The sequence below is a fragment of the Anopheles moucheti genome, chromosome 3 (genome assembly GCF_943734755.1).
Source record: "Anopheles moucheti chromosome 3, idAnoMoucSN_F20_07, whole genome shotgun sequence".
Classification (NCBI taxonomy): domain Eukaryota; kingdom Metazoa; phylum Arthropoda; class Insecta; order Diptera; family Culicidae; genus Anopheles; species Anopheles moucheti.
In genome coordinates this window covers 61,022,739-61,049,355 of record NC_069141.1, presented here as the reverse complement: position 1 = coordinate 61,049,355, position 26,617 = coordinate 61,022,739, and the positions used below count along the sequence as shown (strand labels likewise).

The window sequence follows — 26,617 nt, the reverse complement described above, 5'->3', positions numbered from 1 at the left end:
GTGAAACGATATAAAAACGGTAGCGTGTCCATACGATAGTTAGTTATCGTTCTACACTCCGACGGGGAGTTTCCATCCAATCCTCGTTCGAAAGTCCAAGTCGTATAAGTTGGTGAAAAACGTTTGCACTCAAGCCAACAACCAGGAAGGGTCAATAAAAGTAGGATCGAACTTCGGTTCGAGAGAAACAATATCCTAAAGGCTGTTTAATAGAATAAACAGGGGGCACCTGTACATGATGATGTCCTATTATAACATATCGAATATTATTCAGCAAGTTTTAAGTTTTGAAGATATAAAATCCTGACACACTCCTTCCATCTTTTTGTGGCGACCAAAGCGCCCTGGTTAGCTAGGACACGAAATGCGCCACCTAGGGAGATTGTGGTGTACTAACTTCTTCATTGACTCCATTGACTCCAAATCTTCATTGACTCCAAGGCCGCAATGTGAGGGTCATGCCAGGGTAAAAATGTACGAAGTAATGCGCTCTTTTTTAATTCCAGTTAAATTAACCAGATTAGTATGAATGGCAATGATAAACATCACATGGCAGGTGATGATGGATGGAAAACTTTCAGGGCTCTTTGTTAGAATGAAGGGTTTGTACCAAGGAGATGGGTTAGCTTGTCTACTGTTCAATCTAGATCTCGGCATACGATGATGACATAGACTTCAATAGTCACACGGCTCTCCTACGCACCAAATGATTGAGCAGGCGGTATAAAATCTTGGGTTGGAGATTACTGAGGCAAAAACCAAGATGATGGTGGCACCACTTAAAAAATACTATCTAACTCAGGGGTAACGTACATATAGATGAGCGCCCTTTCGAAGTCGTCCAAAATTTCAGCTATCTTGAGTCAAAAGTCAGCAGCGAAACTCAAGCGTCTACTCAAAACGGCTGTCGCGACGAATGAGCTTTTGACTAAATAGAACTTATACGCCTCTGAGACATGGACTATGTCCAAATCTGACGAAACTCTTTTACTCTTGTGCACGAGGAAGATGCCCAGAAGGAATTTTGGGTCTGTATGTATGGAAGGGTAATGGAGTAGCTGCTACAATGACGAGCTCTACGATGAGCTTACTATCGAAATTAGACTCGTCCGGTGGGATGGTTACGTCACGAGAATGACACCGGACGACCCAGCCCGTAAAGTCCTTTTAAGTAGTCCACATGGACAGATGAAGTGTGAAAGGTCCAAATAGAGATCGAGACTCCTGCAGCAAATCAAGACCACAGTTGTAGCATCCAATAGGAAGAAGACCTCAGCTAGGTGCGTACTCATGACTCAATCTGACTGGTGTGCCATTGTTGGAAAGTTTTAGGAATTTAGTAGTAATTACCAATAAACACAAACTATCTCAGATATCCCAGCACCTAGTTCTGGTTACTTTGTTGGGTAAATATTTATTAAATATAACATACGATTTCTGGGACGGAGACATGGTATGGGCATCGTATAACAGATAAAAAATATGTAACTTTCGTTGTTTTAAATAAGACCTCGTGTACATAAGCGTTCATTTCAATCATAGCAATCATATATCGAGCACCAGCTCCGGGCACACCCGAACCAGCAATTCTACATACTATGCAATCATATGCTAAACCTAGTAACAGTTGGCGCTGTCTGTCGTGTGGGGTCGTGTTCGCCTCAAACGACAAAACTTTGATTATTATCACAAAACTCGTAAATATTGTCCACAAATTCAACCGACTCGTTCACGGATGCGTTTCCCGATTTGCGCTTGGACGACGCGCGCTGGGCGAGACTGTTGCGTGATTCTGCCGCCGGTGCGTGGGTGAAGCTCGTATCGGCACTGAGCGCTTCCGCTTCGTCCACCGAACCGGTACGGAAGTGTGTCGTCATGCCGTACCGCTGTTCCTGCGGTGGTCGATCCTTCGGCTGATGTTTGTACGGACGCCGGTAGCACTGGCCGGCTTCCTGGGCTTCGAGCAGCGCGCGTAGGTTATCGATCAGCGGTGACTTTTCTTCGATTTCCATCTTTGTTTCCAGCAGCTGCTGCTCGATGTCGATAATCTCCTTCGCGCAACGGTCGATCGATTGCTGCAGCCGCTCGACGTGAAAGTCTAGCCCAATGTGCGAGCGGTAGATTTGATTCTCGGCATGGAATTTGGCACTCTTCAGCTTCAACCGTCGCAGCAACTCTTCCTCCTGTTCGAGCAGATGCTGCATCTCCGCCATCTTGGTCGCGATCTCCTGCCGGATGAGGTCGAACCGGAACGAGGTACGGTTAAAGGTCCCGCGGCGCAGTTCGCACTGGTCATCCGACTCGAAGTCGTCTACCGGTGGGGTGAAGTCTTCGTCGTGCTCCGCTTCACCGTCATCGTTGTCGTTCACCAGCTCGACCAGCTCCTGGTCACGATCGGCCGATCTCCTTCCACCGCTAGAGGACGCCACACCATCGTCCTCCGACAGCGCATACTCCAGGTCGCGTCTTCTGCTCTGATGGTGGCAGCGTAGCGAATCGTACCGACGCTTGGACCGATGGTACTTCTGCTGGCGTTTGGCGGTGTCACTGGCTAAGGAAGGTTCCTCCTCCTGTTCCGGTTCCTCCCTTTCCGCCAACTCGTCCAGCTCATCCACATCCTTGGCGTACCGGTCGATCTCCACCATCGAACCAAAGTTTGGCCGCTTCGGCAGTGTGTCCCGCCGGCTGTGGGCATGGTTGTTGGTGAAGATACCACTGTCACTGTCGGACGTGTGGTCAATCACAAGCAACAGTTCGTCCTCGTTTGCCTTCGCCCCATCCGCCAGCTGATCGGACGACTCGAACAGGACGTTCTTCAGCACCCGGCCTGCCCTTTCCTCCGACCGCTTACCGGCCGCTCCGGCCGACGTTGTTTTGCGCGCGGAAAAGAGCAACTTGCCGGGGAATGTACTGCGACGCACCTTGGCATCTTTCGTCTCACGCTCGTGCGACACCGTTACCAGCGGTTCACCGTCCACCGACAGGTCGGACAGATTGTTGGTGGCCGCATCGTGCAGGAAGTTCTCCATGATCAGATGCTTGCCGCAGTTTTTGCGCACGTACTTGCGGAACTTTTCCTGCTGCCGTTTCTCCGTCGACTTTTGGCTGGTGTGGAAGGGAACAAGGCAGAACAAGCGTAAGTATTTTCCAACCTGTTTTGACACAACCTTTTCGCCCCACCGATCGCTTACCTGATCTGCGAGAGATGATTCTGGATGGCTTCACCTTGCTTGAGCACCTTGCGCATCATGCGGTTGATGAGTCCGATTTTTTCCTTTTGCTTTTTCGATTTGATTTCCTGCGGAGTTGGGAAATGAAGTACAATGAGAGAATGGTTGATGAATGATTGTGCACCCCAGAAGCATATCCATCATAGTGGAACGAGCTGTTTTGATATGAGGCATCAGGCTTTCGGGCCCATTCTGCGACAGCAAGAATTTATGGCTCGCTTTTACTTACCTTGCCGCCGGTACCTTTGTCCAGGTTAGTTTTATTTACTTTCAAGCGGAACTGCACCTGTTTGCAAAGAGGAGAAAGCGAAAGAAGGGCAAAACGGAATGTATAGCGGCATGTAGAATGTCAGCAGCGCAGGTAGATTTGGTTTGGTTTTAATGAGTCAAAGTACAATGAAACGCGAGTCTTTTGAATTCCTAATTAGCAGAGATCTCGGTGAGACGATTAGCAATGCTTGCGTTCTGCTGGCAGCTAGCACAAGAAAGCATCTGAAGTTCTTATGCGCAACCTCGTTTTGGGCGATAATTTGTGGGTCTTTTAGTACGGACCAAAAGCACTCTGCGTAGCCCATAAATGGCGTCATTTGCAGGAATACATCCGTAGTGGTATTAGTCCGGCTGCTTACCTCGTTTTTAGCGTCGCCCCACGCGTTCCAGATCGACAGGATTCGTGTGTCGCCCGTCAGGACCTGTTCGACCTCACGCCATCGTTCTATTATCACGTAATCGCTCACGTCACGCGACACTGCGACATCTGCGCAAATACCATTGGCAAACGCGTGCGCCAACGTGAAACAGCAGGGCACCGGGACGCAGTGGCGAAGTATGGGAAGAGAATGGACAAAAATGGAGTAATTAAAAAACGAATGAATCATGCTTGCAATGGAAATGTTTGCAGTAGAACAAACAAAACAAACCACGGGACAAACTTCCTACCTTCCGGGCCATAATTTCCGTTCTGGATTTCGTCGTCGATCAGTGCCCGGATAATGTTGCTGCACGTGGTCGTACCGTTGATGCCGGACACGAACCGTGCCTCGCCCCGGATCCAGATCGGTATTTCGATGTCGGTGACGGAAGGATCCGGCTCGGTGGACGTTTGCGGGGTGCCAGCATTCGGGGGCTCCGGTGTGCCGTCGTCGTACGCGTCGTCCGTGTCGTCGGTACCGTTGCTGTCGGTTTCGAGGCTTTCGGCGTACTGTTTTACATCGTGCGTGTGGCTATGGTAGGGGATGGATTTGAGCTGCAAGTAGAGAAAATATGGATTTTTTAATAGTTAGTTAGAATAACTTGGAGGATAGAGGTTTCAAAAATTGCTATGAGTCTTAAGAAATGTCAAGAAATGTAATGTGTCATATTACGCTTAGTTGATGCGTAGGATGATCATTTGGATACAATTTTTAAAAGAAGACTAAGAACTGGATCTAATTATGATTAAGCATCTACCCTAACCTTAGTAAAAAAATATGTAAACAGAAACGTTGTGAGAAGTATAAAATTTATGTAACTTATTTTTCAATTTAGGGACCATTTTCGTGTGATCTTCGGAGTAAACAATATACACATCACATGGATTTGCCACAGGCTTAGAACTTAAACGTAAATTCCAGAAAGAATGCAACATTTTTTTAAAAAAACTTTTGAGATTTTCCGAGAATTTCAACTAAATTATGAAATTTAACCATTTGGCCATTTATTGCATACTTTTAGGCGTTTAAAACCATACGAAGGTGTGATATGTAAAGATCCTTAGTACTAAAACTGTTTTTTAGTAAGCTTTGTTGCTTTGTTATGATCTGTTTCTTAGAAATTTGTTCGGGAAACACTTTGTAACTTTCAAAACATATTTTTTTTTAACTCCATGTGAAGCTAATGAGACATGAAATTGAGAGTCCTCCAAGAACGTTAGACCGAAACGGGGGATATACGAGCCAAGGTTCCATTCGCCACTGTCTGTTTGTCAATAGCATCTCCAATGGATACCAACCGAAAGTCAGACGGTAGCGTGTTACCCATCACATCGGCTCCATGTTGCGCGAGCTGGAACAGTTTTTATTGGGCTTTATTGATCAAACAAGGTAATACAATTTCCCAGAATAGTTTACCCCGTTCCTTCTCTGTGCGACCGAACAGCCCTCTTACTTTCACTAAATGCCACACCGACATTACCGTGGGTGTACTTGTGCAAGGATATTTTCCGAAAGGCTTGCGGTACTACACCTGCACAATAGCAGTAGTACAAGCGCATCCAATGGCTAACTAATAATGGAACATGTTTAAGGAAAAAGGGAGATAAATTATAGACTCGCTTGGGAGGGAATCACGCAAACTCACCAGCTCACGCTTCACGGTACCCCGGCCGGTGCCACACGTTCTCGGGCCGCCCGGTTCCGGTATCGTCTCCTGACATCCTGACCAGCCGGCCGGCAGCGATTGCAGCTCGCGGTCCGCTCGGAAACTTCCTTCCCTCGACGTGGATGCAACGTTGCCCGCCGATGTCGTCGTGCTCTTGGTGGTGGTGCTGGTAGATTTGGCTCCAGCAACATCGTTGCTAGTGTTGGTGGTAGGTTTCGTGCCTAGCGTGTGCTTCTCGTCCCCGGCACCTCCATCGAGCGAGCTCGTCACAAACGGGACGCCCTCACTGTCGTCGGCACGGGATGGTTGGTGGTTTTGGCGCTGGTGGGTGTTACGGTTGTGGTGGTGGTGATGATGGTGATGGTGATGGTGATGATGGTTCCTTGGCGGCAGGATGGGGCTGAAGTTGCTCAGCTCCTCGGCCGAGGTGGGCACGGTTGCGGACCCGGCAGAATCGTTGTGAATCAGGGTCGAGTTTTGGGGTGCCATGCTTTTTTTTTCGCTGCGCTGCACTTATCGCACACTCCGTCCTTGCTGTCCGGTTGAAGGTTCATGCGGATCGAAAGAAAGAGTGAAAAGGCAGCTGGTGAATATTTGATCGATAAAACATGGCCGGGTTCCGTTGCAAACAGCGCGTTGTAAGTGTTATTTCGTAATCGTACGAGAACATTCTGTCGTGAATGGTTGCATTCTGTAGCAGTAGGTTTTGTTTTCTTGGAATAAATTCATATTTGTTATTTTTCTGGTTGGTAATACTACATAATTTTGCATTATTTGCATGTACTACGTAATGGAAGGATAAGGAAGTTTGTTGCCGTGAGTAAGTTTAATTTCAGGGCAATTACTTTGAGTTGGGCTCTATTGAAAATGTGGAAAAGAAATCGATTGAAATGGAAATAATGATCGATAGACTTTGTCTGGTTCATGTTCCTCTCGTGGTTCTTGAAACATTATCTTTATTCAGTAATGTTTTAATAAGTAAAAGAAAGTTTTTGAGAGCAAATGCCTTACACTGTTCATGGTATTCGTAAAGTATTTTTCGTGCCTTCGTGTATATTACTCAAGTATTCGTGAGGTATTGATTGCGACATGAAATTTACAAAATTAGATTTTAATAAAACTTATCTAATTATTATATTAATGTATTAATGTTTTTACCCATTACATCCCAGAATATTAAATTCAGTTAGCAAAAATAGTCTGAGACTAAAGTGCTCAGCTTGTGTTTAATGTTATTTGATGGTAATTTAAGAGCCCCTTTAGTAGTCAGGAACACTTTGAAGGACAATTTTGGTAGATTATATTGTGTTTTGTTAGAGTGAAAAGTTTGGAAGATAAATTAAGTCGAAAAAGTGAGCCTCCAAAATATTAAAAATGTGATAAAATGCTTATAATCAACCTTAAGAATATGTTTTGAGCTCAAAATTCGAAGAAAATTAGGAAAAAGTAAAAATTGTTTGCATCTCGAACTCCAAAGATAGTCAATTAAAAATTGCCATTTCGATTTTGATTCCGCGCATCTGTGATGATGAATGATATAAATATTGTTTATAAACATTTTTCAGAATCAATTTTCACCGAGAAAGTTGTGCACGATCTTTTAATGCATACGGTAAAGATCATTCATTAGGCAAACCTTAAATTGTGTGCCAATTTAATCGCAGCGCTTAATTGCTTTCACCCCCAAAACATGACGCCAAGCTTTAGATAAATTTGACTGTCTAAAGATGAAGCATGGCTAATTTGCATCAACGCCCCAGTGCCGGTGTGCGAACACTGATTTATGGTAAGCGAAAGCTTCCCGATTTTCCCGATTTCCCATTTCGATATGAAAACACTTTTTTCCAAATGTTTTGTTTCGATAAGCGGACGATTAGCGGGAAACGTGGCCTGCGTATTGGATGGGCGGTTTGGATAGATAGATGGATGAGTTTATCATTTTCCTTTATTTCCATGTGCAGCGGGGGCAGCGTGCACTTTTGTTTAGCTAGGCTAATTTGTTTGATTAATGGTTCCGGCAATTTTCCGGCCGACGTCGGTGCGAAAGTTTTCGCGTATTGTTCGTTTTGCTTTAATTGACCCGAGCCACGCCCGATCGCTGATAAGTGTGCCACTCACCCGCCTTTTCATCTCCGGTTGTCGATAAGGAAGTGGCAAAAATTGCATTCATTTCCGCAACGGTGTCCTAATGTAAGCAATTATGGGGCAATATTATTTGCCGCTGCGCGGAATGGCTTTTTAAAGGTTTGAAGAAAAATTTGGCACAATTATGATTTGCATAATGCACCGACCCGGAACGATCATCGACACTTGATCGTGTGCATTTTCTCTCGCGCATCTAGCGTACTTGGCGGTGCATGCTGGGTATTGGAGTTTGAGGAACAAATTAATTTTCCATTCGATTGTAGCGTGACAATTTTGCGTTTTATCACATAAAGAAGACGAAGCGAACCCGGTTGGCAATTTATGTACGCAGTCACTGTAGCATAGTGCCGGGTTGGAGCAAACGCGGATATATTGTTGCAGTGATTTATTTTGCTGTTCGTGTTTCGTTCTTTTTAATGTAAATGATGATTTTTTTGTGCAACATCATTTCTTTGTTCGTTATGTTGTATTCTTTATTCTATTTTAATGGAGTTAAAATGGCCGAGTGTGTTTGTTTATTGTATACGTCAAAATTTTCTATTTAAATAATCCTGAGCGTAATAAGAGTGTCACAAAGCAATGCAAGTTAATTTTGATTTATATAAATAGATCTTATTTATTTATTATTAGTGGCTCAGAATGTTTTGTTTTGAATTTAGTCTTTGAAATATTATTTAAGGCAAACACTTTGATTCGTCTCACAAATAATCAATTTAACTCCCCGCATTACTTGAAATATAATCCTCGAAAAAAGACTCTTTTCATTAAATTTTCTTCCTTTCCCAGGTTCCCATGGGCCGCGATCGGATGTTACCCGCTCGTAGCTCCATTTAGCGCGATTAATCCACTCGAACTCCCGCTGACTTCCGCTGACACAGAAACCCATTAGTCAAACAATTGTGAGGCAAACACATCGGACCATCGGGCTGGCAAATATCGGACGTAGTAAAACGAATGATGTGCAGAAAAAAAAAAAACAAAAACAACAACACCGGCGTGCGTATGTTTCCATTTTGCTTCGACTTCCGTGCCGTGCGCATTTTCGTTAGTTGATTGCTTTCCATTACATTTGTTAGCCAATCTTTCGGCCGGCCGCGTTTAAGATGGGGTAGGTTTAGACGTGGAAGCAGCGATCGCTAGGAGGAAACGCTTTGAAAACAACCCCTCAACCAGGGTAATAAAGTGCAGTTACACGCATTGCAATGGTTAAGAGGTTTTTGGGCCAAAATTTCGGGTTTAGGCAGTATGTTTAAGTATGTTTTAGGCTTGCTATTTGGAAAAATAAATATAAATATAGATTTTCCATTAGATAATCTATCCCATTTATTCATTCGGCAAATGTTAACTAAAAGCCACTCGCCATTTTCGGTCCGTCCCTTTTTGCATTGCAAATCAAAGGGAAAGTTGCGTGGTTGTTTGATTACATTGTGGAAGACATTGTGGTGGGTGGCCATGAAAACCAAAAGGGGGTAAAAAAAATCACACCACAAACAAACACACGCAGATCGGCGGCGAGTGCTGGGAAGGAATTGGCCGCACCAAAGGAAGCTCAATAAAACATATGTTCCGCTCTGGTTGGACCGTTGAATCATTCGGATGGACGCGATGCCAACTGTCGAGTGTGCACGCAGCTAGTACATGGCTTTGGCAAAGATAATGCAAGAACAAAGGCAACCACATGGTTGAAGTGATAGTTCCCACTACACATCGCAGCTCCCCATTATCAGCCCGAATCGGTTCCACCGCCAGTGGGGCCATTAATCGCACCACTAAAAGAAAAGCTTAATGTAACGATCGATCACACAAACGCTCGGCATCGTTTTCAATTCAGCTGTCGTACAGTGGAAGCGGACAATCGTAAAGCAGCTGTTGCTGCGTGGCTGTTTGATTTGAGGTACAAACGAGATGAGACCGCACCACCTCGAGTGATGATGCACATTTCGAGCTAAATAAATCACCAGTTTTGTAGGAGAAAAATGAAAACTAGTAAATTAGAGTGGAAAAAAAAATAGTGAAGGCCGGTAGATGGTTGTGGGGTTGGATTTGATTTGACACGACGATTGAGGCAAGGAGCGCATTGGCAAAGGTGTTAACTCATACACAATTAAGGCCTCGGCAGAGGGCAAACGTTTTTTTTTTCGCCGGGCAATATCTCATTCGAAGGCGCCACACCAGCAAACTCCGAGATGGGCTAGCGCGAATTCAATTTCTCTCACGCGATCGAAGTTTAAGGCGGCCACACGCCTCGCCAGCAGTCGGAGCCGGGTTGCTTTTTTTCTCTCTATTTCACTAGAAGTTAATTCGTAATGTTGTGTAAGTAACGTTTTGGGAATTGGGAGGCGTACGGAAATCGATTCGTCAAACGAGCCAATACGGTTGCAAGGGCCCGATCAGCCTGATGATGAGCTGTTTTGTTGTTTGATGGAATTGTTTGGAAGTCGTTTATATACCGGGGAGGGCGCATTGAGATGCCGACGGAAAGTGATGTTAAATAGAATGTAATTTAATACATTGGAATCGCTTACATGATGAGGAGGAGGAGGACGATCGTGATGGTTAATTATATGAATTCGTAATACAAAATGCTGTGAAGAAGGTGGAATATTTTCGAATCGAATTTTGAAGGAAAGTGTGTGGTGCTTAAGAGATATTAAAGATCATCTAAGATTTAATTTAAACTAAGATTTAATCTAAGTTTTAACTAGATTTAAAACATATTTTAATCGTTTGTAACAAAGAGAATTTGCCAAATCGCCTCAATTGGGTACATTTAAAACAAAAGACTTCAACGACCGTATTGCTAACACGTACAAAAACAAGCGACGAGCCCTCCATCCATGCTTTGAACAATGTAATAAACATGTTGCCTACAAATGGGTACATTTTCTTACATTTTGCCGTCGCTGTAACACGGCACAGTTGTTTTGTAAAAATTTCTCTCAATTACTCATAAGCTCACCGGCTTACGCAAGCATGGGAGCAGCTTCGGCAGTGCTGGAAGGGTGATAAAAATGTATAAAAATATAAAACCACCATTAAGTCCACACCCGCCCTGTAATCAACGGCCAAACACACACCGGCTACGTTTATATTAACCTGCGTGCGCTAGCCGTTTCGCAACTATTTACACAATAAATTCAGAAAGAAATAGGTGTATTGTTTTATAAGAGCAGCTTTTGTTGTAATTGAAGATAAGATAATGGAGATAGGAGAACATAAAAGGTTTGCGGCTGATATTCGGTATTTTACCTTCCTAAATCATCCGTCACATTACCCGCCGTGCAGGCCAAACCGAATGACTAATGGAATTAAAATTATATCGTACCGCTTGGCATACCAGCGGCGCTTGGGCAATAACTAATATTTGATTACACCTTCAACTGCAAGGGTTTTTTGCTTGATTCGCGAAAGGAGGGGGTGGCCTTCGGTGGACCCTGTAAATCACGTCCAATTAGACGACCGTCTTCACCGTTCAGGTTTGTCTCTATCGGCATTTTGATGCATTCGCGTTGGGCCGATGGAGCAATGCGGTAGTCCAAAATTACCAAGGGCCGCAATGGACAGATTTTAATGGTCATTACGGGAAGTCGGTCGAGAAATCGTCGTTGGGAGGGCTGAAAAAAAAACTCCTCCCCAGACCATCTGCCCTTTATGCACAGGCGCACGGTTCATTTAAGACTGAAGACGATGGAAATTATAAATTTAAACCGGTTGGGTAAAGTTTTTTTTTCCATCCAGCATTATTATCCGCATTTGCTGGCAGGTTTGCGTAAACTCTTCTCCGATCCACTTTCATCTTCAATTCACCCTTATTAGATGGTGCCCTTTTTGTCTGGCAAGGAACCGTTAGACCTTTTCCCCCCGAAAGGTGAGAATCGTTTTCAAAAAACCGTTTCGATTTCACTCGAACAGCCTTAATGGGAAAGGAAAAAGTAAAAGAACGATGTTAAAAAAAAAACAAAAATCAGATGAGCAACATTGTGTTTGCTTCACAAATCGTTACATCTGCTCCCTGACTGCAAGGGGGGGCGAACAAATAAATTAAAGAAAAAAGTGCATCTTTCAACTCCCATGAACGCATAGCGATCAATAGTAAAGTGGCTGTGCATTAGGGAAGCATGTTGCGTCACGTTATCGTCATTTGCCAAAGATGCTTTTCGCGTTCGGCTGACTCACAACGAAAGGGAAAAGGTATATTTGCACGCGAATAGAATATCGTTCGGATAATTGTTTCTGGTAGCAAAAAAAAAAATAGCTGATAATCGACAACAGTGTAGCACACGCGTGATCATGAATACCGTTTCACACCTTTTCGTGGGTAATGTGGGCTTTTGCCAGTCTTTCGTCACGTTGCACTCTACCAACCCCTGGCTCGATCGCTTGCTTCGTGCACGAGAAAAGCGCTGCAAACCTTCGGAAAGGTGGCAAACCCACCCAGCAATGGGGCCCATGGGTGTGCACTTATGGATGAAAGGTGAAATTCTACCGATCATCTTGAACGCTGCACCATCGCCACAATCGCCGTTGGCGGTTTGAAACCATTCCCCGTTTGCGCCATCCAAGCGTGCACGTAATCAGGCCACTATTGTTTCATGTCCAGGAAAACGGTGGTACAACTGTTTGTGCGCATTGCTCATCGTAATCAGATCACAAATTAGTTTGTGATCTTTTTCTTCTCCCATTTTCATCTGGCCACGCCACGGTCACGCCCCACAGCCGAAGGGACCGAAGACTTTTTCCTGCTATCATTAGGGCTAGCTGTCATGGCGGAGACACCTTGACAGACGCCGTACGCAATTTGTCCATTGTTACTTGGTGGTGACTTTCTGGTTGGGCTTTTGGTGGCCTTACACTTTATTTTTATATGCCGCTTTCATTCAGCTAAAGATCACCCGGTGTGGTGATCCACTCCACGCAACCATGCGGGTGGTAAAATGTAAACCAGTAGTCGGGAATGTGTATTGTTTTGTCACTCTGGAACATCTGGGCGTATCTGGTGTGTAGCCTTTTTGTCGTCGGAATTTGTTTCCCCTCGGTTTGCCACATCCCATTATCTTCCTTCACCATTGAGAAAATTCACGATTGTTTCTCCGATCTCCCCCTCGCGACGTTTTCTTCGGACGTCTTCGAGACGGTTGGCTTTCGGTGTCTGTTTTGCTGATGTGTGATTTCTTCGCCTACATTTGATACGATTTTGCAACGGTGTTAATCATTCGCCCCGGCATTATTATTTGTCCCGTGCGCGATGGAAAACTGCCCCGGGGGGCCGTATCATGCTGATCGTGGCGCCCCATCTGGTGCTCATTTTCTGCATTTTCACCTGTCGTGGGCATGGCTTCGTTCGTAGCTTTCCCAGCGATGCGAGCGTGCAACAATCCGGGCCTTGGTAATTATGGGGTGATATCGAAACGTACCCTACCAGCTGGGCACATTCAACGCGTTAAGCCGCTTATAGTCAAAGCGCGTAAATATATGGGGCAAATTGTTGTAAAAAAAAGCAACAACACAGCATTAGCATTGCAAATAGTTTGTGCGCAGGGAGATTGGTTTTAGTTTTTATTGAGCTGCTTTTTTTTGTTGTATGTTTTCAAAGACAATCGTTTTCTATCGTAAAGCAGTGGAGTGGTGTATGGAAAGGGCGGCAAATTTAGTGTTTTAGTGTTTGATCAATGATGCTATTACCATATGCATTGGAAAAATGACTGACTTTAGTGGATACGAGTTCTCTGCCACACAATGAAATGTGTTTTGTAGCTATCCTATAGCGGACTTACAAAATTTGACAACGTTATGGGCTAATTTCTAACAGCCATTCCGAAAACAATCAGATAACAGCGTTCGAAGCTTTATTAACTACTATATATACTATATATATTCAAGTCTAGTCTTCAACAAAATAATAAAGTTAAGCTAAAGGTATCAAACGAAAATTACCAATCAACTCGAAAAGACCCCTTAGAACAGCGATATATTCTCCATTGAAAGTCTGTCAATGGTACTAAATAAACAGGCTAGGGAATGCAATTTACTTTCAAAAAACCAAAAACAGAAGGGTCCAAAACATATCCTGCGTAATTTTACCATTTTACAGACTAATATTATTTGGGTTTCTCATATATTTTGGATGTTTTCCGATGTAAAGAAATGCAAGAATGTCAAACAGAAGCCTACTTTATGCCGTAGAAAAAGTACGCGATCTTAAAGTGGTCAAAGCAATCGGCCAAAATTTCAATCAAATACGACCAGCAGGAAGGAAATGCTTGATGAAAAATTACTTTTTGGTATAGGATAATGAAGATCACCAACCCTTAGCATAGCGTTTAGACTGTTGCATTCGTTTAAATGGCGAATTCAATCGTTTTGAGGTCTGATAGATTGAGGTTGATCAAGTAGTATTTTTAACTGTTCTTTTTAATGCATCAAGAACTTCTGCTTACCGAGTGATCGTCACTCCTGGCGTTCGTTATACCGGCTTGATGAAGAACGTTAAAGGCTTACTGGCACTCGAAAAAAAGAACTTTGACATAAATAATTGTAATAATGAAGAGCAAATTAATTGATTACGCAGTCATTGATCGTAGCGAAAAATTTAACAAAACATTAGAAAAATATTGTTTAAAACTGTAAGACGTAAGTATGGAGCTTACAAATACTCTATATAAGCGATGTGCTTTAACTACCATTTTTAAGATTTCAAACGCTTCAACACACTCGTTACACCTTGCGCTACCTTTTACGCTTTGATTCTAGGGCTCTTTATGACATTCGTACGAGCTGGATACAGTTTGTTAAGTTCCACGTTAATTCATTCGGTTCCCTTTTTTTTCTTCTAACCGGGCGAGTCCGCGGTTCAGACGACGATGTGGCACCAAATCTGAACGATGGCACGAAAAGATCCACAGAACGATATGGTACGATCACTGTGAATTCTCCCAGTGCCAAGGTCCATAATTGGTCACGGTAGTTTACACTCGTTCACGGTTCAACCGGTTGCCGGTGGGTCCCGGGTGGATTTATTTAGTTTCTTTTTTATTATGCGCGTAGTAGTAGTGTGTTTTTTTTTTGGTATTTTTTAGTGTTTTTCCTCCGGAAAGCGTATGGGCGTATGGGGTGGTAACCCATTTTTATGGTGGTGAAGGTTTATGATTTTGCATGTGGAAAAAAAGATTGACTCGGCTTGCTGGTTCTGGTGCTTGTTCGCCGCAGCAGCTATTATTCGAATTATAAACTATTACGACAGTTCCCCTTGTTATCGTAATGCTTTCGGTTATGTTACAGCTGAATTATATTTTGTGCTGGCTTACGGGCAATTGTGCGAATCGGAATGCCTTGTATATTTGCTTGTTGAGAACAGCTCAACTCGTCGCTTGAATATAACATGAACAGCTAGCTCGCTCATGTCCTTTGATTACTGTCCTAATGGTTTAAAGGTGGTAGCATTTAATTCAAGACACCACCAACGTGATGCGTGTATTAGCAACATGAAACTCCCGCTCTCGTTCGCGTGGAATCAGCTTCGTCATTATTAACACCATCACCAGCGCTAACTTACGAACGGAGGAGCGAAACGTAAAAAAAAGGGGGAGAAAACCGAGGAGTGTTGATGGCACGGTTGATTTAGAAAATGACGGGCAGCAAAAGGTGAAATGTGTCATAAAAATAAATGAAGGTCCACCCGGGGATGGGGCGCTGGGGTGCCCAACACAGGACGTGAAAATCGGGAAGTTGAAGAAAACTAGGGCGCGGTTGGCAGGACTCTACCATTTGTCTGTTTCGTGTCGTGCGATTCGATTAGAGAATGGTTGGTGTGCTAGTTGTTCTGTTCCCGGGGACCAACGCCAACAGTGCACGGTGACGACGACGCCACAGCGAAGACACACACGGTGACGGGCACGTAGAAGAGAGAGAAAGTGACTTTCGGTGCCGTGCCGAACAGAACTTGGCCACCTTGGTGGATGGGTGAATGGCCGAATGAGAATTATTGATTACGTTAATGGTGTGGCGTTCGAGGGGATGTTCCCTGTTCCTGGAATATGGCGCGAGACAAAACAGTGTGCGAAGGGTACTGCTTTTTCCTGTGCTGAGCCCCTCCAGAATGACGACGTTCTGTGTTTTCCCGCTTTGAACGACATTCAAATGTCATGAATGGAATAGAATCATCCAAGGTTTTTTTTTTGGAGGATGAGAAGGGAAAGAACCAAACGAAAGCAACCGTGTCAGGGATGGTTCTGCGGGAGTCCATATGTTAGCGGAACCTGACGAACCCAGGAACACATGGGAGGGCAAGCGGAATCAAACTCGACACAACACAACCTCGCACCTGTCTATTGATTACGGATACGTTTTTCCTCTGGTCGCTAGCCTTGAAATGTCCTCCGTCGGCGCGATGTGTCTAACTGGCAGGTGTTTCTGCACGCGTGTTATGTTTGGTTCCACAACAGGAACGCACACACAAGGATATCGATTCGATTGGATGGAATTGGAAATCGGTTCCAAGCACGAAGTGCATCCACTTCATGCCATGCGTCATCGACAGTAGGGTAAAAAGGGGTTTCTTATTTAAGTTGGATCATATTGTCTGTACCGATTGACAGCTGATTGATTAATTAATGATAAAGCATTAAAGGCAATCTATCGTTTTAGAACATCTAATGTTGTAATGCTTTGAGGTAAAGGGAAAACTTAACGAAAGGCGATCTCAAGCGATAGAAATTAAGCATAAAAGTGATTTTGAGTCGTGCATATACAGAATAAAATAAACGCCTGAAAGTATGCAATTCATCAACATAATCTTATTATTATGTTTAAGCCTGAATGTATGCAATTCATCAACATAATCTTATTATTATGTTTAAGCATAAGTTGATAATGTTTAATGTTATATTTTGACAACCATTATATAAAATATATCAGCTAGAGGCGGTTGCTATGTTGGCATTTTCACATTAAAATCGACGGTTTTTAAATTCATAACTATAGTTTACAGTTGGACTGAGAAACATTGTATCTGTATTCATACTTATATCAGGATGCTATAGGGCACTATCAATGTGATGCCTTTATAACGAAGATGTAAATAATATTAAATATTTAAAGCTTTGTTCCTTCGCCGCATGGCGATTGCATCCGGAAACAGTGTTTGCAATGCTTTTATGTAACATGATCGCGATAAGAGACGCACATTAAAAGAAATTGACTTTCTTCACCGCTTCACCGGTGTGCTGTTTTCCAGTTCCGCATGCGGTTATCTACCATCATCTTACATTCATACCCCATTGGTCAAGCGCATTTCCGTTTTCCGGCAACCGATTAAAAGATAAAGACGTTCCATTTGTTTTCCATCCGTAATCCGGACAAATGGATCTCAACTGCATACATACTTGCAGCAACCGAGTGCTGGGTTACAGCGCCCAGCAGTGGTGGTGTAGGCGTCTGAACCGCTTGGGCTTAGACCCAATCGATTGATCAAGCATTCGGGCCGTTTGATTGACAATTACGCCACCCCAAAATGGGTGTGCAATGAAGTTGGAAAGCAAAGCACAGAGAGAAAAACGAGAGCAGCAGCCAAAGGTAGGAATGGGCGAGGTAAAATGTAAATCGGCCACCGTCTGGTGCATGAAGAAACAAGAAATTTGCTGCATCTGCGTCTTTCGTTTGTCTAAGCTGAGTTTTTGACGATCTCCGAGACCTTCTCTCAGCGCACCAAATATTGGGTGGCGTTGTGCCAGTATGCATTTCGATCTTTTTGCCTCGAAGTCATGATGGAGAGCAGCAGAACACAAAAAACACAAAATGAAAGAGACACAAAACAATCAAACCGTTGTGCAGTGATCGATTTGGAGAGTTGGGAAATGCCAGCTGCAGATGCCAAATTGATGGAACCCATCAGTACACCCTCCCGACACATTCACACATCGCACGAGAAGGCTCGAGTCGCAAGTAGAAACAAAACCGAGAGTGAATGGAGGGATGAACGAGCGGGCAAGGAAAAAAAAAACACGCTGGTGTGGCACGCGATCACCGCTCTAGGCGCTAATGAAGATTTGAACAGCGACCGCACAAAAGACACACCGCACGGGATGAGTCTCGCCGGCAGGGGTGATTTTTCGCGTCAAAACACGGGTAACGTAGCGGAGAATGGTGGTACCGGTTTTTGGCGCATTTGACGCCGGAGCCGATTGAAGTAATTGGGATTGAGTAATGGCTCCCCCGCTCAGTGGCGGGTGGGTGCGCAATGGCTAATGTGGGTGATTATACATGGCTGAGCGTATGTGCGCAAAGTTGCGCAGAAAAACCGGGCGATGGCGAAAGTATAGCGGCCCGTAGAAAAAGAAGCACCAAACACGTGGTAGACAGCAGGACAAACGTTCTCGAGCAAAAGATGTTTGGAAAATGGAGCAAAATGTTGTTTTTTTTGTGAATTCCAGAAGTTCCGGTTGTGGTGATCACCATTTCAACCTCCATGATATCCTCCTCTTTCAAGTGGAGATCTCTCAAAAGCCGGTAGTACGGTTTACGGCCATTGATTGAATTGTTTAAATTCCATAACCGTCCTTGTCGCTTGTTCAAGTTCACGCTGCAACCGGCAACCGATCTTATCTATCGAAAGGAAGGCAAGAAGGTCCAACAACTCACCTGTCGAACTATCCGATTATTCTACCAAGCAAACCAATTGACAGCCGTTGGTGCCAAAATGGTGATGAAAAATTGATGAGCTGATGCACTGTTTTAATTTTTCAATATCAATTCCACCAACTCGTGCGGCGTCGCACGGTCGCGGAGACGTTAGCTGCGTCACGTCATGCGTCGTCACACGTCATAGAAAAAAAAGGGCAAACGATGTTGCTGATGATGATGAGCTACCGGACCGACCTGGCGGACTTTTAAATTGACTCGTTAGCTTAATGGAGTGAATCGGTGACGGCATCGGGACACAAAGGTTTCGTGGGTCGGTCGGCGAGCGCGCGTGAATCACGGAACACCGCCAACAAACCACACACACGTCCGCAAACCGGACCGGATGGATAAGTTTATATGGCCGGATTTCGGTGTGCGAACGCGGTCCACTCGCTGAACCGTGACCGTTGCGTGGGAGACCAGGGCAGGAGATTGTGGACGTGGTGGGGTAGGCAGCGCAGCGGGGTAGGCTTTCGAAAAAGTACACTGGACATAAAAGTGTACCTCCGGGTGTTCCGGAGGCGAACCAGCAAACACTAGAGGTCGAGGTTTTTTTTTTGGACGACTTTCAACCGGTGCACTGTTGGGTGAACTGACGCCCGATGGTCAGCGAATTGTGACCGGTAGCCCAGATCGACTTTAATCGGTCGGATGGCTCCGAGCAACTCCTTGAACCTGCCCCCAACGGCACGGTACGAGGGTGGGCTTGGCAAAGCCAAGGTTCCCCACGGTAGACACCACACTGGAGTGGTGCGTCTTGCGGTTTTTGGGGGCTGGAATAGGCAGGTTCAATAAAGAATAAAAAAAAACTGATGAGTCGTTGGTGCCCTTCACTTTTCGTTTTGGGGAAGTGTATTTTTTGTTTTTGCTTAACTTTGTTCAGGAAGACCAGAACAACAAATGGCAATATTGCAATAAAATCAAGCGCAATGTTGGAGTCAGTTCTAGCTGGTTCTACGAGAGCTTGCAATAACTTACCAGTAATCACATCACCGTGACTTTGACTTAACGGTAGAGACACCACACGGAACCTGTTGGTGGTTTCTGGTTTGGGGGTTTTTTTACTGTGCTGTGTGTGTGTGTGTTTGTGGAACTGTTAGAACTCAAGGCACAACTGTTACGTGAACTTCAACTCCACTGCAAACTAGCTTAACTTCCGTTAACTGATTTAATTCGATACACGCGTGCTGCACACTGAAGTTTCTGGTAGGAAACTGGAAGATCTCGTTCTTAGCCACACTGTTTGTTTTTTTATTTGGTGTTATTTTGCTACCATCGACGTGTGATTTTGAATTCTGCTGCTTGGCGATATTCGCAGATCATCACGGCCAGACGAGACGATCACTTCACAACTTCGGTATGTCCGTGAATGAAACAGTTCTGTCACCGGGCATTTGGAGCTGCCGGCTGTTGTGTGACCCTCGTGGTACTGGTACTGCACACGCACTGGCCCGTGTAGGCTCTGGTAGACCTTCGGTCACCGACTGATTGCTTGACTGCGGATCAAACCCGTCGCAGGGTCCTGTAGAGCAGAACCCACCAGTGTTTCGGTACACCGCACTCCACCTCACATCGGTCACTCTTCCCACCGTTTGAGATAGCAGCCTTCTCCCATTCGTTCCCAGTACCGGCCCTATCGGATACTGGTAAATCCGGTGCCTACTAAATCTTAACACTTCGCAGCACGGAATGATCCACTCAGTTCGCACCGGTTGAAAAAAAGGTATTTCCAACCCCGGAGCTTGGTGCGTGATAAGGATATAGGAATAGTAGCTGTTTTGTGTAGGAAAAGGGACAACACTACACAACCTTTGCTTGCTTTAAGCCACCCTTTAGGACGGCACTTGCACCGCACACGGTCTGCTAGTTAAACACACATGCTCGCAGGATCACCCGGTTGTTTAACGCACACAAACACACCGAACACACAAACATGGACCACGAGGAGCTCCTCCGATGGGGAAACTTGAGCTGAAGGTAGTGGAGGTAACTGAGCATGTGAGGATATACGAAGCCCACAACACAAGGCAAAATTCGAGCAACTGTTTGCAGTTTTCCGTTACTGGGGCAACCGTCCGCAACGACGTTGGTTGGTCCGTCCGTGTTCGACTAACCCGACCGGTATCCTTGACAACAGGCGAACAACTAAACATTGGATTTTCTTTAGGGCCCCAACCGTGTGCCATGCCGCCGCACAAGTGCGCTCCTCCCGTACGGGTCTTCACGCGTTCGGTTTTTCTCTCTCTCTCTCTCTTGTTCCTCTGTTGAGGAGCAGTTGTGAGAGAAAAAGAAAAACACTCCGCACAGGTGACTTTAAAGTCACATGCTCTCTGCTGCATCTGTTGTTTCATTCTCGCGGGTTGTTTTTTCCCCAATCAAAGAAGGGCAGGTTTTTCGTGATGACGTAGAACTAGAGTGAGAAGAGGTATGTGAGAGATGCTCACACAATTCGTACATCGTATTTTTCGATGATGAGAGTGTATGATCTGCGAAACGTGATCTTCTGCCTCAAGCAAATGGTACTCCGCTTGGAACGATCGTGCGGATGAGTTTTCCGTTGAATGGAAGCAAACGAAACGAACAAAAGAAATGAGAGATGATAGTAAACAAGACCGGTCTATTTAAATGGAGTAAAAAATCAGATCAGCTTTTGGGAGGGGAAAACCCTTCTCAATACGGTTTTATAATTGATTTCGGACAGCTAATCCACGTCCATAATACGGTCAAAGTTTGGAACAGCGGTGGAAGAAATAGAAACTCCGATTAAATACCGCGATTCGGCCGCTAAATCTGATGATCTAAAGCTTAAAATAAAACCAGGATTAAAGTAATGAAGTTTTAGGTTTCCTGCTTTAACAAAAGATTGCTTATAATGAGGATTTTAGTACTGACTGTGACTGATGAATTAAATGATACTAGTAATTAACAATTTAGTTACACAGTAAATAAACAAACAAAATAATTGACTAGTAACAGTGTGATGTAGCATATAAAATAACAAGCAGTAGTTACTCAGAATTGCATTTCTTTGTTTGTTGGTTGATCAGTACGCGAACAACAATCGAAAGTATTGTATCAATTTTAGTAGATTTTCAACATACAAACCAAGGCAACGTGACCTTTCCTATCAACTGATTCGTTTAATCGTGATAGTTTAAATTTCGCGCAAGCTTCAAATGACTCACCCACACCATCACGTATTTAAACATACTGCTTTTCAAACACGGTTGCCTTCCTTTCGCGTGTCGGACAAAACTTTTTTGTTGTACTTTTTTGAAATATAAAAAAGTGCTCACTCCATATCGACAACCACAGCGAAGCAGCAAGGCGAATGCGTGGTTTTTTGCCTCAACTTTGAGAAGGAAGCAGTAAAAACAAGTTCAGGGTGAATAAAGGGGTGTCATGGCGAAAGGGACGGGCATTGAAGAAGGACCCCTCTGTGTAGGGAACGAGTTCGGTCTACTCGTGCACTGCGGACGAATTACTGGCAGAATGCGCCAATAGAGCAGCTCAGTTGCTCAGATCAAAAGTCGAACGATAGCAAAGGATATTGGCCCGTGTGCTGTGTGATTGTACCCGTTGCGGGTGGTGCCCGGTGCCCTGTCCACCATTAGGGGTGCAAACCACCCCCTCACCCCCCCCCTCTTCCCGTGACTTGCAGGTTGCCGGCTGGTCTTATCGTGTTCCCCTTCAACCCAGTAATTTAATGACATTTTGCGTGTCTGTATGCGTGACTACAGTACGTGGAGCAGTGCGGTGCCGAAGGAAGGAACATTTCCGTCCTAAGTTTGATGGAAAGAAGAATCAACCCGAACGAACGGACGGAGTTATAATTACCATGGTTTTGCGGTGGAATATTACACTTTGGAAAATAAAAGCAGACCTAATTTATTGTTGTTGATGGTTTGCCGGCGCGCGGATTTTCCAGTGACAGTAGAACATGCTGTCAGATTACTGCCGGTATAACGATGCATCGGGGAGTGATTGTGGTAAGCGTTGGGGAAGTTAATCGGTCGCCTGAGCAGAAAACGTTCTAATGATTGTTTTAAGAAAGCGAGTTTACAAATAACACTTTTAAATTGATACTTTTGTGCGTTCGGTTGTTAAAAAATGTGTATAAACATACATGATAAGCGTTTTTTTCTGTGCTAACAGCAACTTTGTAACTACGCGTTGTTTCAGCTTGTGGGCCACATTCCCAAGAACCTCTCCGAGACAGGAAGCAATGTTCGTGGAAGCGAAGGCAAAGTTTGTTAAATCGAAACTGGACCAGAGCACCTACAGCGTACTGTAGGGGGAGAAAATTGTCGTGTAGCGTAGACCACCTTTACGACCCGGTGCCGCCATGCTGGCACCAAGAAGGGTGCCATTTTTTGTTGTTTTGTTTTCGTTCGTCGATCTAGCCGAAAGATAAGACGGCAACTACCAGGCAAACTACCGAGGGGAAAGGTGATACGTTTCCTCGTACCTTTTACCGTGCTAACACGTCTTTATACGTACGCTTTCGGAGGTTCTTGGGCGTTTTAGCTATTATTTTATATGATAGAGTGCATTATTTGGCAAGGAATCTATAATCAGGCACGCCATGTGTTACAGTACAGGATGAAGTTTATATTCGCATGCAATTCACCCGAATGGCATTATCGCTCACATGTGAAATGACGCTCGCTAATTGGTGAAGCAAGAGAAAATTATTGGATTAATTTGTTACATTTCATTGTTATATTTATTATAATTAGGTGTTATTAACTATTTTCGATCACAATAAACAACTACTTATCGTTTCTTATGTATCGTTACGAACGTTACTTATGAAATCCGAAGCGATAATTGATAGTATTGTTTCAGAAGCCGATTAGCTTCCATAATTTCACGATAGATGGCGCACATTGAGCCAAATAGTAATTAGCGTCAAATCAAACACGCTTCAATTTGAAACTTGCCATGATATCTTCCAAATATATCTATCATGTGTTTTATTTATTCATGATGGTCAGAAAACCTCTTAGTTCTAATTGTGGTCTAGTATAAGATGGCTGATATATTAACCTGAGGTTTATGTGGTTAAAACCATCAAAGGTTTAAGATTAAATTTATCTATCTTTTCTAGATGAGAAAATAGTGATCGACTTTTTGAAAGTTGAACTACCAAGTGGGTTATACACCTTCTTATAGGTAGTTCATAAATAATCACAGAAGAATGCTCCGAATAATATTACAGCTCAACGCTAGCTTGTATTGTCGCTATTACGTTCCTTAGGTACTAATTGCCAACTTCTTTCACTTTCGTTTAAACGATCCTTATTGGACATTATAATATCGTGAGCACTAATCGCACAGAAAATTTGAATGTTCGTGTAGATTTCGTGCGCTATGCACGCGCTTTCACAATCCCAGCAAATCACCGTATTTCGTTCATTAAAAAGTATGTTTTCTTGAATCGTTCTTCCCGTGCCCGTACAGGTCAACTTTCCTTCATTCTGTGAATGATTTGCATAAATTGTACGAAACTTCTTGGCAGGTTTTGTGTTTCTATTAGAATTCGCTGCCCCCAAAAAGCGAGAAATATTGTGGCGAACGTAGGCTGCACGGAAGCAATACATCTTGTGCGCATCGTTATCGTTATGGGCTTTGCGCGAAGTGTTTTGGAAGGGGGTGGGTTTTACAGTTTTCCATTCCCATTCGAAGGGCGGTGTTTGATCGTAATCTGTGGGCGAATGGCTGTAAGGACCCGTACCGACGATGGATGGGATCGAGGTGTGGAAGCGTGTAAAGCACGGAGCCCATTTTCCAGCGGCTTGGTCCGAAAGTTGTTTCGCGCTGGTGGCTAACTGCTTAGATTTGCATGATCGACGTGGGGCAAGGCGTATTTGAGGGTTTTCTGATAACAACGAGCTCCTTTTTTTACGTTTTACTCGGCCGATTACAGTGTTAGCTACAATTTTGTAGCTCATGGTTTAGATATGCTGTAGAAATAATATTGATTTTTATCATAAGAACTGGAGGAAAAGTAATAAAGAAATGTGCTTCACAGAAAATCGAAGAATAAAATTTAAAATGTATTAAGTTTAAGTAATAGCTTAATTTAGTAGAAGAGCTTATTTGTTTGCCAGAATCATCAGAAATATAATTTTACATTGCCATCTGTAAGTACAGTAGTTAATGTGCCCTGTAACCCATCTACCAGTAGCGAGCACTATATGTTAGCTTTCAACAGTCCAGAACCAACTTTTCATTAGTGGAAACTATTCGCGTGCATATTTGGGAAACTCCTTGTGGCTGGTGGGGCTACTGGCTACTATTCCTCCACCCTTTCTTGGCAAATCATTTTTCCCGCGTTCCGTGACGCTGTACATAGCATACAGCGAGCGGAAGTTTGAACGAACGTTTAGGAAGAAAACCGCACCGACAGAAGGAAGAAACGGTAACACTTTGATTGTCCTGCCAGATTAGAGCCTCGGGTCATGCCTGCGGTCTCAAGCCACCGTCAGGTCGTGTGTGGTGGCAAATTAGAGTGAAAGCTTCGACCTTTGCGGGTTCCCAGTTTTCGAACGAGGGAATGAGAACCGAGCACCGAGGGGGCTGTTTTTCCTTCCATTTTGCGAGCCGTTGGTTCGATGGAAGAAAATTCGATCCGCACGGTTGGCGGGAACGGATGGCTTAAGGATGTTGCGGTAGGCAGCGAGGTACATCCGGTAGCATGTTTGGGCCAGGACGACCACAATCGGTTTGGTTGATGTTTGGCACGGTAGTGTTCTGTTTTTTTTTTCACCGAATTACAATCGACCAGTTTCTGTTTGTGTGTGCGAGGAAAAAGAAATAAGGTAAGTTTTATGAGAAGTTCGTAGTCGATCGATAAATGTTAGAGGTTTTGCTTACACTTCAGGTAGGAAACGGAAAATCGTGAACACATTTTTTAGATACATATGCGCGATCCAAGTGCTGCTGAAAGCAATTCCCATTGTAATTCATCGTACATAACTAACCGCAAAGGCTTAAATTTATTGAACGGCTTGGCGTTATGTAGGTGTAGGATTAGAACTTGGAATCTGGCAGTTATAAAATTTATAGGTTTCTTACAAAACATCATTATACTGATACGAAGATTTCAACTTTAAATTAGTTTTTAGCTGTGACATCGTTAGATCGTGAATACGTTACTAAGAAGTCATCCAAATAAGAACACTTTTAAACTTAATGAAGACATAATTATTATATAAATGTACATACTATGATACTGAGATATTAAGTTTACTATTTCTTATGTATGCTTGCCACTACTTCGTGGCTAGAATACGCGATCTACCAAGATCGACGACCAACTTGTTAACAGTTATTTGAACAATCTTCTAGTTCCACTTATTGAACAAAATTGATCAACTGCTTACTTGATACATTCAATAAATCTACATCTCGATCACTCTGATCAAGATCACTTTTTGGTTTTGAAGCCAAAAGTTGTTTCCAGTCGACATGATTACTCCGTAATCTTACTAAGTTTCAAGTATTAACAAGGTTTCTTCGACCTTGAAAACAAATATTGGTTGCATTTTACAATGTTTTTTTTAAGAGGAAATAAATTTCAGATGTTGTTAAATAATGTAGTGAAGTTATGTTTGAGAATTTTCCAAATATTGTTTAGATCAGTTTTGAGTTTACCTACAAGGATCACGATCGGGATCCAGGGCATATAATAATTTCTACATAAAACTTTTGACTTCACCGCCTACTTGTCCTTCTTCGCGTGTATTAAAAGTAACTGAATTGTTCTTTGTATGTTGAGGCATCGATGTAATATTTACCATTTCCTACATAAGTTCCCAAAGAAATTAAGGGATTTTTTGTTTCTCACGCAATTTCCATTAAGCATCCACAGTAGCTGCAGCGGCTAAATTACTATTCCACTCCTGCCGTATAGGAATTCCTTTGCGTCTGCAGTTAGGGCTACCCTCATGATCTCACCCTTTAGTGACACTGTTTCGTGTATTTTGAATAAAAATTAAATGGAATCATACGCGTTGGTGCGGGATACGAGATACGTCAGGATATTTCAGGACAAGGGTGCCCATATGACGCACTATTTAACTTCTGCAAGAAGGTTAATACGTCTGTTCGTGTGTGTGGTTAATGTGTGAGAATTTCGTATGCCAACGGGACAGTACACTGTGGAGATGAAGGGGTCTAAAAAGTAATTCAAAAACGGGATA

The 26,617-nt window shown here is 43.7% G+C and overlaps 1 protein-coding gene across 1 annotated transcript; it reads right to left on the bottom strand.

Annotated features, from left to right (window-relative positions):
• Positions 1–1,383: 1,383 nt before the first annotated feature.
• LOC128303840 (uncharacterized) lies at positions 1,384–19,525 on the bottom strand. The gene is made up of 7 exons (XM_053040917.1): positions 19,389–19,525; positions 5,568–6,122; positions 4,170–4,476; positions 3,860–3,987; positions 3,460–3,516; positions 3,192–3,298; positions 1,384–3,105 (listed from the first exon to the last, which is right to left on the bottom strand). Exons 2-7 carry the CDS (start codon positions 6,075–6,077, stop codon positions 1,662–1,664), a joined length of 2,553 nt encoding a protein of 850 aa, XP_052896877.1. The 5' UTR covers positions 6,078–6,122; positions 19,389–19,525; the 3' UTR covers positions 1,384–1,661.
• Positions 19,526–26,617: the final 7,092 nt, after the last annotated feature.

Excerpts from the sequence above, each read along its gene's own strand:
- LOC128303840 (XM_053040917.1), bottom strand. The coding sequence starts at position 6,077 with ATGGCACCCCAAAACTCGACCCTGATTCACAACGATTCTGCCGGGTCC. Across the intron at positions 3,988-4,169 it reads CGGAAATTATGGCCCGGAAG|ATGTCGCAGTGTCGCGTGAC; the intron begins GTAGGAAGTTTG and ends GTATTTGCGCAG. Across the intron at positions 3,106-3,191 it reads AATCATCTCTCGCAGATCAG|CCAAAAGTCGACGGAGAAAC; the intron begins GTAAGCGATCGG and ends CTTCCACACCAG.